The sequence below is a fragment of the Cydia pomonella genome, chromosome 5 (genome assembly GCF_033807575.1).
Source record: "Cydia pomonella isolate Wapato2018A chromosome 5, ilCydPomo1, whole genome shotgun sequence".
NCBI classification, from domain to species: Eukaryota; Metazoa; Arthropoda; class Insecta; order Lepidoptera; family Tortricidae; genus Cydia; species Cydia pomonella.
Genome location: NC_084707.1, coordinates 1,207,484 through 1,220,727, shown reverse-complemented (window position 1 = coordinate 1,220,727; position 13,244 = coordinate 1,207,484). Strand labels below are relative to the sequence as shown.

Below are 13,244 nucleotides of genomic sequence, written 5' to 3'. Positions count from 1 at the left end.
TGATATAAAAGAGAATTATGTAAAACAGATTAGGTTTAAAAACGAAAACTGGAAAACTTTGATTGTCAATTTGAAAAAATATGACCTATGTTACACAACAAGCATGCTTAATTTAGTATAAAGCTTTTAGATTTCGGACATTTTAGATTTATATTTGGATGATTTTAAAGAATAATTTATTATATATTTTAAATGCATGTTCATTTAACAATTAATGTAAATACAAGTAGGCGTTGAACAAGCTACGAGAGCTAGCAGCGGAAGACAGACAGAAAGACAGGAAGACAACAGCCGCTTCAGCACGCTGACGCGCCTGTGAGATTCATTGTTTGTCTCATCTCAGCATTCTCAACGCGTCATTGTTTTGTATAAAATGCGTAACTACATCATTTAAAATCTTCACTGTATATTCAAAGTATACACCGTGTTTTTTTATTTCCGTTAATTTAAAGGGTGCATTCTTAAATTAAATAACTTTCTCAAAGACACCGGTATTCTAATCAACTCCATTTCGGAGATAATCAATAATTTATTTTTATTCTATAATGCCCTTACGAGCGTATACACTTGCCTTAGGGCATGATAACATATTGATTAGTGTTTAGTACGAGTGTAGTCTATCCGTTTCAGCTTGGGCAAAAATGATTTTGTATATCCGGATGTTCTCCTATACAGATGGTATTCTCAAATCACTTGTGAAATTTTATAATAAAAAAAAAAACGTATTTTTGTAGATTCAGTTTATGGAAATTATTTGAAATGGTGAAGCTATTACCTTACAGAGCCACTACTTAGTAGTAACAGTAGTAAATCTTACGTTAAATAATATAGTAAATGCCATTAGTAATAGCGTACGTCATAGAAGCATATTGACGACCGGTCTGGCCTAGTGGGTAGTGACCCTGCCTATGTAGCCGATGATCCTGGGTTCGGATCCCTGTAAGGACATGTATTTGTGTGATGAGCACGGATATTTGTTCCTAAGTCATGGATGTTTTCTATGGATTTAAGTATATGTATGTTATATTACTTATAACACTAGTATTATTATTTATATTACTTTATTTATATTATTAATTATTATTATTTTATGTTGTGTTAGTGATGCCAGCCTTAAATACTTTATAAGTATTAGTCTGCGCGTAGAAGTTGCTAAAAACTTATAACCCTTTAGGGGTTAGATAAAAACCCTTTATCATCTTTAGAATATACCTATATATTTATTATGTTTGAAAATTCAAGCTCCTGCTTTCTCCCAGTAACTAGCAACAAGCGCTCAGCTCTACCATTGAAAACAGGTAATGTGTAATAATGTAGGTATGGTTCCATTACCTATATAGATAGGTACTTACGATAAGTATCAGACTCTAATATTTATGTATGTCATTTGACTATTACCTTTATTGCACATATTATGCATATAAACAAATTGATATCTCCTTAATTTTTTCCCTTGGTAAAATGGAAAATGGTATGGTGGACAAATCGGCCACGTGAGACTTTTTTGTCGATTCAGTAGGAATTTGGAAAATTTCAAAATTGGCAGTACCAAGGGCACACAGCCACTAGTTAACTATTTACTGTTTTTAATGCAAAACTATTACCTACATACATTAACATTTAATAATATGAACATTTTAAACTTTGGGTTGGTAAGAGGACATTAACCCAGCGTGATAGAGACAGATTGAGCGCTTTTAAAATGGTGACATGGAGAAGAATGGGAGGTATAAACTGAAAAGAGAGGAAAGAAATAGGGAAGTATTAGATTTGGTAGGTGAGAAGAGATCTCTGTTGAGAATGATTTAAACAAAAGAGGAAACATGTTGGGATACTTGATACGGCACGATACTTCTATAAAGTCGAATTTAAACCGTCGTGAGACATACTAAAATTAAAATAACTCTACGGATTACACTCACGTATTTTAGTCACTCGCGCGTCATGTTTCGGAGAGCTTAGGTCTTGCTTGTGCTTAGGTGGGCGAGTGACTAAAATATGTGAGTGTAATCCATACAATTATTATATAAAGTCTATAATTGAAGGAAGAATAGAAAAAAGAGAGGTAGGGGAAATCTAAGACGTGCGTTTTTGGACCAAGCCAAAGAGAAAATCAACGTAGTCACGTATCAGGAGCTCAAAACAGTGGCAAAGAGAAGAAGGGAATGGCGGTTACTCCACCGATAAGAGCCAGGCTCTTAAGAATTATGATTGAGTAGGTCCTAAATACTAATATTTTGTAGACTTTTATCGTTGAAATTAAGCTGGGAGAGGTTATTCAAGGGATACAAAGGTGATAGGGCTACCACATGATTATTTAAAAGTGAAATTAATTACAAAATACAAATAATAGTAGGTAGTTTACTTGTCATATGAATACTTGAATAGATTTTCAGTACTATGGACACTGAACAGTACGTCTCGCTAACACATAACATTAATTATATACCTAACCACGCCCATAATACTATGATGTCCGTTATGCCTACGTAAGCACAAACATAAATTCAGACAATTTGATCGATATATGAATTTCTATATTTATAACTTATTTATTTTTAATCAGCATAAACGATTCGCTACCCATGGTCATTATTGGCTATTCCCAGGCTATATAACGAAGTCGGCGTCGCCAGCGCGCAATCCCCGCCGCCGCCGCCGCCATGTCGCCGCTCGCCCGCTCGCTGCTCGCGCTCGCCGCGCTCTTCGTCGCCGTTGACACAAGTGTCTGGGATCCTTACGGACACGAACAGGGCTGTGCTGGATTTAACATGGGTAAGAAATACCTACCTAATAATTCGTACCTACTAAATAAACATTTTCGTTATTTAAAAATGAAATGTTACCCAGACGTTTGAATTTATTTATGTTGAATCGGGATGCACTTTGGTATTAAATGGGTCTCTATTGTTTCCTAAAGTTTTAAGTCATAATGTATTGTTTGTCCGCATTTTTGTTAGCTATAATTTGGTTTTTCTCAGATTGTAACCTAACCTATCTATAGGATAACCTAAGGAAATTCCTGAAAAGTTGACGGTTTTAGAGTTATGACTAAGTAATGATAATATCACTATTATTACATTATGACTTTCAATAATTATGGTAAAGAAAGGGATTGGTATTAAATATTGTTTGATAAAACCTGTTTTGATGATTCGTACTTAATTTTATTCTTTTAGCGTACTTAGTTTCTTGCCGGCCCCATATTGGGATACCCTCCTACAATTTAGGAGGGAATTAAATCTTCTCGAGCCAGAGGTGTAGGGTTAGAGCCCGCGTCGTAGCTTTATTTGACGTTCATAAGCGCATTGCAATATAAATTACCTTTATCTTGAACCGTTCAATCTTTTGAAAAACTGTTATGATGAAGTTGAAAAGCTATTGATGATGTATTCTGGATCGGAAAAAATGATCCTCAACTATTGGTTCATTGAAATTGAAATATTTAATTTGTTAAAACTAATGCTAATTGCCTCGTTAATCACGTTAAAAAAGACACATTTTTTCGCCATAAAACAAAAGTGAATTGAAGGTTTATTAAACTGTTTTCAGCCGTTAAAATGTACCTATTTTCTTTTTCAGCGGTTATTGTTGCTGTCGAGCCCCAGCAGCAAGTAAAATTTGACATAACAGTCCCTACAAATGAAAACGTACACAATATACCCGACGTAAGTGCAATCATTATTGTTTTTCTACCATCATCAACATTAATCCGCCTCTTAGTCTTATTAGACAAGATTGTCAAATGCTACTCGACTTGTGAGTAGACTTTGTTTAAAATTTAATCTATTATTGTCTACTCTAGGTTTATTCTGGTAGATGGATTGTCAGTACTACTATAGTATTCTTATTTTTTTTCTGATCTGAAGCGTTTCAATTTTTTAAATCACGGTAAAATATAATACTACTCTGTCCCGGATGGTTTTGGCCCGGGCGACTTAAACTCTGCCGTTAAATCCGTTCATGTACAATGTAGGTACGTACTACGTACGAGTATGTGTAAATGTATACAAGTACCTACTGTTCGAACGATTAATTATAAATAAATGGAAATCGATTGCCATAAACTTATAAGCAGTGATTGGCACGGAGGGTGCCACCCGCGCGGGATTCCGAGTAGAAGTCTTATTCAAAAACTCTTATTTTTAATTCACAACACTCAATAAAATTACTCTTTCAAACAAGATCACGGCATTTGAGTCATATCCGTTCATGTTCATATTAAAATTTATATAGTAATCCCGCGGTGTGTCTCCGTGCCAATCACTGTTCATGACCATATTCACTTCACACACAACTGTCAAGTCAAACAAGCCCTTGATAATAATTGTTTATTCGTTATTTTGTCTTTTTTTGTTCCTTGGAAAGGGATATAATTGAAAAGTGATTTGATAATGAGGGGATTATATATTTACTTATAGTTATAAGAAGTTTACTCTTTGAAAATGTTATCTGCTTGCGTACGTGTTAGTAAAGTGATGCCTTGGTAAGGTCTATTCATTTCACTTTCATTTATTTATTTATTTATCAAGTAACATGACTCATACAATTTGTTAGTATACAATACAATATTAATTCTTATATCTAATGTTAGTATATAATTAATAAATTAAACATAATAAGGGCTGCAAGACACATGCATCTCACAGCAACGCCTCAAGTATGGACAGTCGAACCTGTCCGCAATTGAGCGCAGGATGGGGTTGGGGCTGTCCCGCACCCGGCGCACCAGGGATGTGCATCGCTTGCGTATGGTCGCATGAAAGCAATCCCTACGCGCCTCCGCAAACATCCCAGATACGCTACAGAAGCGGGGCAGCCCCACCAACACCCGAAACGCATTATCTTTCATATCAGATGTCACAATATGGCCTAAGTATTTAAAACTATTCACCCTCTCCAGTGACACTATTGATGCAGGGTTCCGTTATAATCACTTAATCAGCCTACTTAATATTTCTTATGTTTTTTAATAGGTATACATAGTTACAGCGTACTAATTAAAGTTCCTTCGTAATGTTATTTTTTTGCGATATTTAAAATAAACAAATAATTGCTCATTTTTTCAGAATTGCTCCAAAATCGGTGGGGTAGTTCAGTTCCAGAAAGTGGAAGTATGCAACGCTTACAGAGGTCTGACGTCATCACCAAGAAAAGCACCTAAAGTCAATTATATGGGAGAAAATACCTTATCACCAATATATGCGTCTTGCGAAGGCGCTGCCGAGTGCGGGCCTCTTGTGATCCATGTTAACCAGGCATGCAACCCCAGGCCTCTTATTGCACACCTTTGAACATACAAGTCACCCACAGACTACCTCAACTATGCTAGACGGAGCACATAAAATAATTGAGGTCACCACACATAAGCGTTTCCGTAAAATATTAGTATGGGAGAGCGAGCGCTTATATCCGTTATCCAAATAGCAAATTGCGGAGATCTTTATCTTTTACTCTTACTAAGATGTAATTAGAGTGACAGGGAAAAATACCCGCAATTGACGAACTTCGATTTTCGCGGTTATAGCCCAGTAGGGCTAAACGGTCGGCTCTTTATCATTTGTCACCATGCCTGTCACGTTCTAACAAGTATGTAAGTGCGAAAGTGACAGGCATAGTGCCTGCCTCTGCTGGTCTCGTGTAAATAGAAAACATTTGCAAGCTTTGGAGGTGTATTTGCGCTGCTATACTATAAAATGGCGTAGAATATAATTCAATTATACTGCTCTTATTTTAGCATTTTACTAGTAAATTTGTACTTATGTGTGGTGACCATTTTAAACGCTTTATTATGCGGTGTCTGTGTACTAATCATATTGATTTGGAGTTGAAAACTGTTTTTTGTGAAAGATTTTCATGTTTTTTGAAAATAAATAATGAATCAATAAGTTATGAAACGGAATATTGTTTACGAATACCTAAACGTCCTAAATTAAGCACCCTTTTTATTTAATTTATACTTAATGCTATATTTAATTATATCTACGTTTAAGTAAACTGTAGCTAACATAAATATGTGCCGACAGACCTGAAAAAAAAAAAAAAACAATGGGATAAAAAATATACATCTATTTTGGATTTGCAAAAATCAAGACGAATGAATTTGGCATAAACTGAATAGAATCATTCGTTCTCGGTTGATTGGAAAAATGATTTCAAAACCAAAACGGTATCCGAGCGCTGCGCTACAAAGATATTCGACTACAAAGTTATTAAAATCTACTTAGGACAGCTAAATAAAAGGGTTTTGTATTTACCATTCGGTCAGAACAAAACAGACTAAACTGCTATTAAGTATCATGTTCGCAGAGCTATGTACGTTTTTTTTACTAAGAAGAGAAGATATTTTGCAATAACTCAAAAACGGCTAGACCGATCTAGTTCACTATAGTTTTAATTGAAAGTATTTATTATGCTTTTGTTTCACGATTTTTTTCATATTTTTGGACGCATGGCTCAAAAGTTCCAGGGGGGAGGGGGCACATATTTGTTTCTTTCGGAGCGGTTATTTTCAAAGATATTAACTTTATAAAAAAAAAAATTGGAGATCCGTTTTCGTTTTCATAGACCTATACAACGATACCTGCACACTCTTGGTTTAAAAAAAAAATTGTATGGGAGGTACAGTCAGCGTCAAATACTTTGTAGCATCCAAAGTAGCCAAATAATTCGGTACACCATATATTTAGTATGGTGTACCGAACTATTTGGGCACTTTGACTGCTACGAAGTATTTGACGCTGACTGTACCATAAAAAAAATTATTTTAGTTTTTATTTTACCGTTCTGTTGCCATGTATAGTTAGTGTATTCATGACAAATTACAGCTTTCTAGCATTAACAATTACGGAACAAAGCCACTAACGGACGGACAGACAGACATGGCGAAACTATAAGGGTTTCTAGGCGACTACGAAACCTTTAAAAAAATTAGAACTGTACCCTGAGGTCCCGTGATTGATGACTTTTGATAGTTAGGAATTGTATATATTGCAACAGTAGGAACCTCCGTAAGCTCGTTGTAAGAGACGTATGGTGGCGTTTAAGACCCTCTACTAACTTCATCTATTAGTCTTGTGGCATGTCAATGACAGACAGAGGCACCACTGATCTGAGAAAACTACTCTTCGAATCTCACATATGTTCGATTAATCAATTTGCTAATTTTGGCCACCTCCATCATTAATATATTCATGCAAAAACTTCGAACGATATAAAAGTATGTGCATGGCCATAATTTCATACTCAGGAGGCAAGTTCCCTATGTGTTTTTTATTAATTAAGTTAAATACAAAATTTCATGTTTGTCATACACTTATACTCTACCGACACAGGATTGACAAATAAAGACCACATATATGTAAATAAGCGTTAAAGAACTAGTTAAAAATTCATACTAAAACTTCCTTTATTTTCAACATAATAAATTAAAAAAAAAATACAAAATAAATTCGGCCATAGTCAATACACCATTTCAACATCAAGATTTTAAGATCTAAGATGTCGTTGGTGCTTTGACCGTGTCCATTTGTTGGCGGTACGAGAGCTGATACATCAACGTTTCGCAAGAAGCATTAGGTGATCGCACACCTGCGTGACGTGGATGACTATGGGCCCACAATCTGCTAAGCCCTCACAGGTCGCATACACCGGTGACAAAATCTCGTCACCCAGCGGGGCCAGTTTTGGCTTTGTCTTAACATGGTAGTCTTCATTGCACGCCTCCACTATCTGCTTGGCCACTTCTGAGCCTAGTTCTTTGCAGGTCTGCAACATATAACCAATTTAGTGAATCGCCTATTCGCTTTTAAAAATAGGAGACTCTACGAATATGTTGATTTCAAACGAATGTTACACCATAAAAGAAAAAAGCGGTAGGTACGGAACAATTAAGTAATCAACTACAATTTGTACGGCATATATATTTTTTATTTTTTACGAATTTGGTTCGTGAGATTGTAACATCTTATGAACGTTTATTAAAGGATCGTTGACTTTATACTATACCTATTTAGCTTAATTTGTTTCGGACGCAGGGCTCGGAAAACGTCTTATTTTTCAAATCGTTTTCGTTCATTTACCCGGGAAGGATTTCGTTTCTGTTTGCAGCGATTAAAGAACTGTTGTAATGAGACTCCATTTTATGCCTTATTCGTTCGTCTTGCGTTTTTGTGGAATGAAATTAACCGGTTAAATTGAAAATATCGAAGCAAGACAGAACGAGTAAGTATTGCTATCTTTCAAAATTCTGAGTTTAATCGCTATTATATCGTTTCCACGAACCAAAATCTCGTTTTATTAATTGTTTTAATTTGTATTCTGTTAATTGACCGGTTTTTGAATGACCAAAATAATGTAACGGTTTCGGAATGATATTAACAGGTATTACAATATCGCTTCCGAGCCCCGAAAATCGAAATATCGTTATCCGTCTCTCTATCTCTATTGCTTTTGCCTAGACGACCGATAGAGAGGTTAATAAAGAAATTTCGATTTTCTTTTTCTGCGTGTCTGTTTCGATTGTTTTAAGGATCATACAATACTTGGACGTAATTATGAACGGAGACTTCTTAATAAACACTGCTGCATTGTCTAAAAAGGCGCTTACGTTTCTAACACTGTGCAGTACTTCATTGTTATTTGCTTCAAACTGGAACTTGACCTCGTCAATACCATTATAGAAGCGCCCATTCACTGAAGTAATGTCTGCAAATAAAAGATTTAGTCAAAACGAACTCGTAACATTATACATAAGCTTGTAGCCACCTCCGCTCCCAAATTGCCGGCAAAAAAAGCCCGGATGAAATCTATGATACTATAGCCTTACACTTGAATCTGACTGTACCTATAGCCGTAGATGATTCATAGTATATATTAGATCGGACCTTAGATATGACTTGGATACAAACATCTAATTTTAAATTATAGGCTAGGATTAAAACCAATGCTCTACGGGGCGGAATGCTGGACGGTAATAGTCGCATGCGCAAAAATTACATACCGCAGAAAAGGAAATTTTAAGATGGTCAGGAAGAGTAACTAAAATCAACAAAGCCTGGAATGAATACGAAAGTCCGTGGTAGCTTAAAAGTGGCACCTATCCATGAAAAACTAACAAAGAGTCGCTTAAGGTGGTACGGCCACGTGCACGTGGTCAAAAAAAGCCCTATGCCTCTCGGAATGTAAGAGAGGCAGCGGACGCCCTTTGCAGACATGGTGGACCAGCATGACCAGCTTACTAATAAATTGAATTTACCCGACCCGACAACCCAAGGCAGTCTTCGCGCCGAAAAATTAGGAGAGCCGGCCCCACCTAAAGTGGAATGGAGCAAAGAAAAAGAAGAGGCTCGAATTAAAACCAGACATACACACGAGAACTTTTAAACTCACAATAATTTAAAAGTACCACGAACAGTTTTAAAATGAGAGCATAAGCTCGTTTATATGATGGCTAAGTCTCTGGTATTCTTAAGACGAAACGTCTCAATGAACAGTAGATATCTTATAATTATATATAAATAGTTCTAACCCATTATGAATTTAGCGCATGGCCCGCTTTCTTCTACAGGAGTAACGACGGCTTTGGAGACAGCGAATAGTGCCGCAAACGAAAGCAGCGAGGCAACCGGTGACATGTCAGAGGCAAAAATGTCACCACTGCGCTCCCACCACAGCTATATAATTCCCACCTTTCACTTTGTTAATTAACTATTTGTATACCTTATTGCAAAGCAGTAAGGTCTTTCTACAGCCTGTTAAGGTTTTATAGCTATACGCACAAATAATTAGAAAGTGTGAAAAATCTTTAATATAAAATGAACAAATTAGCTCTGCTTCACACTGATAAGGAAGAAAATTAAAGTATGCAAAAATAAATATGTGTGAAGGTATGATAATAAATAAATATTACACAAAATTTTACGATTATGCCATGTTTCGCGCCAGTAAATGTAGATTGATATTCGCAACTACACAAACAGTACAGGCCTGTATATTTCTTAAACATGCCGTTTGAATGTCATTGTCGTACGATAAAATAAACAAACGCTCATACATATAAATACGAAACGATAAGGACATAATTAATAGGATTAAACAACGTAAAAAAATCGTCACTCATACAATACATGTTAGTCCGCATCACGCTAACAGCGTCGGCGGCGCTGGTGCAACAGCGCCGCCGCCGCCATGTCGCCGCTCGCCTGCTCGCCGCTCGCTTGCTTGCTGCTCGCACTCGCCGCGGTGCTCGCCGCCACTGATGCTACTGTCACGTCCACACTAACCTTCTTGGAGGATTATGCACAGGATTCACAATGGGTAACGAAGTCGTACTTTAAAATAAACTTAATTATATCAAATTTTCGTTTCTTGTTAGGTAATTTTTTGTTGTTTTACTTTCTTGAATAAAAAAAAAAACTACATTTATATTTGTGTTTATTTTGGATGTAAATAACATTATTTAGTTAAGTTGTACATAAAACTTATACTAGTGGTTTTATGGCCCCTGATTTAAAATCCAAGTTATAAAAAAATGCACACATTTTGAACGAACGCTTACGGGAAGTTAAGTTGTTTGCGCACATATTTAGAATAACTTAGAGGAATTAAAAATTATTATCTTCCTTGAAGCCTATCCAAATATTAATATGAACACAACAATAAGTTGATATTTAAGTAGGAAAAATAATATATGAAGGATATATATTTTCTATGTTTGCCGTATCCAGCTTTGGTCTTACTTTGAAGTATATATCTTTAAATACATTTAAACTTTATTTTACTTTTCTAAGGCCGTTCCTATTTTCAGACATTCCTCCAAGGATTAAGCACGTGAGCGGTAGCTTTAACTTTATGCTGGAGACCGACGGACATAGTGCTGAAAGATATTCCCGATGTAAGTTCATCGCATATAACATCGAGCAATCTTTTCATAATTTGGGATTTTTATGGGTAAATTTAGTTTAAGTGTGAAATTAAAATGACGTTCCTAAATTATACGGAAATGTTATATAACTTGCCCTAGTTGCAAAGAGCAGAAAGAAATATAGCATAGATTGGACCTGGTGAGCCGACAATTTCCCCCCTCTTTTTAGGGGATAGGCACGGTACGATCTCGTGGGTACCGGGCCAAATCAGCTTTGTTTGACCTAAGGAACAATCGTATACTCATAGCACTTGCTTGAATTAGTAGGGTATAATGCAAGTTCGTTAATATATTCGGTAGAGACATCCTGAAAGAAAACGATCTAAAGGACGCCGAACTTAAAGATTACTTACTGGATTATTTGCTCTATGGCTCTTTTATCTTTAATATTTGTAGTATTTGTAGAGATCGCTTTTTAGCGATAAGACCGCCTGTTGTTTACCTCTTCTTTATGTGTTGTATTATTTGTACTGTTTCTGTATTGAGGTGTGCAATAAAGTATATTAAATATACAAATGTGTGTGTAATGTGTGTGTAATGTTGTATTGTATCTTCCTGACTTGTATAACATATGACTTGGTATACTCGTACATAATGCAACTTTTATAATATTCAGAAAATAATTATATAAAAATAATAACTAGGTAAATTAAATATGTATTGTTTATTTATGATACAGAACTGCTCAGCGTTCGGCAAGGGAAATATTGCAAAGCAGATAGTTGACGTGTGCAACAAATACGCCTGTCCGTCGGTCCAAACGTTCCCACCGACAGAAGTGCAGGCCCTCGGCGACACCGTGCTGTCACCCGCGTACGCTTCCCGTGAGAAAGACTCCCGAGTGTGGACCTCTCTCGTGGAATATCACCCAGATGTGCAGAATGGTCCCCTACGGGCGTTGAAGAGTTGTAAGCGCGCAAATTAGAGCGGGTTGAAAATATGAAATAAAATGTTTATAAAAAATCGAGTGAGAGATTTTATTTATTTTAATTATCTTGATATCAATAAGCTCAGAGTCCTGATCTCAATATATGTTTCGAAGAGCTTTGTGTTGCAATCCTATGGAATATGTATACATTTTCATTGCCAAGCCAGTGTAAAATCTGTGTGGTGAAGTCTAGCCCCGTACCTAATGTTTAAACGAAACTAGACTAACACGTATACAAAGAGAGCCATGTAGCACAGTGGCACACACAATTAAACGGTACTGTAAAGGGATACGGTCTATCTGCGGTGGGGAATGTATACGTTCGAGGTAGATTTCTGATAATATTTAATTTTATTTTTTCTTCAAACAGTAATAACATAAATATTGACTACCATTAATGCTTGCCGCTTTCAGAATGAAACGCCTGCAGATCTTTATTCCTTCAGCAGGGCGATAATTCTGAATTCTAATAAACGTTGCCAGTCATCTACCACGAGACCATACCTACGGTAGGTATCAGTACTAAGTAGTTAATTTGGAACAAAAAATGTTAACAAAAAATAAATGTAATCGAGCTGACTCAGAAGCCTAAAAAACAAAAGTTTTCTGGACGCCATACTTCAATTATTTATTCGTTGATTCTTCCTGCTCTGATTTTCTGATTTCCTATGTTTTCGTTAATACATATTCGAACGAGCGAGCAAAGTTCTTACATTGAACTGAGAGCACACGGCTGGATAGGGGTACAACCTAACATTTCGATGTTTTTTGACTGAACTATCAGAGGGTAGTTTGTCACGCAATAACTTTAGTACATTGACATATGTCTAAGGACGGGCCTTACGGGCAATAACAATGGTGATAGTTCAGTGGTGTCACTCACGAATTCGAGCCAATCGTGCAGTCTAACGGAACTAGTTGAGACCAATCACGTACGTGGTGCGAACTCATCAACCAATCATGTTGCGGCGTTAGACTGCACGATTGGCTCGAATTCGTGTGCGTGAAACCGCTGTACTTGTCCTATTCTTATTGTCCATAAGGCCCGTCCTTAGATATATATGTCAATGCTTTAGTACATTTGTTCTAATTTGAATGAAATTAGGTAAACTTGTTGGTGAGGGTAATATATTTTTTGAGTTCTGACGAGCAGGACTGATCAAGGGGTTATGGAGCTAGATGAACTTAGAAGGCCCAACGGCTATTTGTCCTCTCAAGACCCCTCGGTCTTGCTACATTGCCAAGCGAGGCAGAAAGCCAAACTTCACCTAGGACAAAAGATCCGGAGCATCAAATGTTGATGGCTTTCCGTACGAAGCCGAAGATCGAGCTGCAAGAAAGCAGAGCTTGGAATCGAAATCGCAGAGTAACCGATGCCGACGGCTAAGCCTG

At 36.6% G+C, this 13,244-nt stretch overlaps 2 protein-coding genes and 1 long non-coding RNA gene across 3 annotated transcripts; 2 read left to right on the top strand and 1 right to left on the bottom strand.

Moving 5' to 3' along the window:
- Positions 1-2,631: 2,631 nt before the first annotated feature.
- On the top strand, positions 2,632-5,902 carry LOC133518365 (uncharacterized). The gene is made up of 3 exons (XM_061852041.1): positions 2,632-2,775; positions 3,583-3,668; positions 5,070-5,902. The coding sequence occupies exons 1-3, from the start codon at positions 2,664-2,666 to the stop codon at positions 5,292-5,294; spliced, it is 423 nt and encodes a 140-aa protein (XP_061708025.1). The 5' UTR covers positions 2,632-2,663; the 3' UTR covers positions 5,295-5,902.
- A 1,488-nt stretch (positions 5,903-7,390) lies between these two features.
- LOC133518366 (uncharacterized) lies at positions 7,391-9,658 on the bottom strand. Its single transcript, XM_061852042.1, has 3 exons — positions 9,530-9,658; positions 8,609-8,706; positions 7,391-7,767 (listed from the first exon to the last, which is right to left on the bottom strand). The coding sequence occupies exons 1-3, from the start codon at positions 9,633-9,635 to the stop codon at positions 7,555-7,557; spliced, it is 417 nt and encodes a 138-aa protein (XP_061708026.1). The 5' UTR covers positions 9,636-9,658; the 3' UTR covers positions 7,391-7,554.
- Positions 9,659-10,192: 534 nt separating this feature from the next.
- On the top strand, positions 10,193-12,231 carry LOC133518368 (uncharacterized). The gene is made up of 3 exons (XR_009799468.1): positions 10,193-10,317; positions 10,808-10,894; positions 11,604-12,231. It is a non-coding gene; the product is annotated as an uncharacterized LOC133518368 (long non-coding RNA).
- Positions 12,232-13,244: the final 1,013 nt, after the last annotated feature.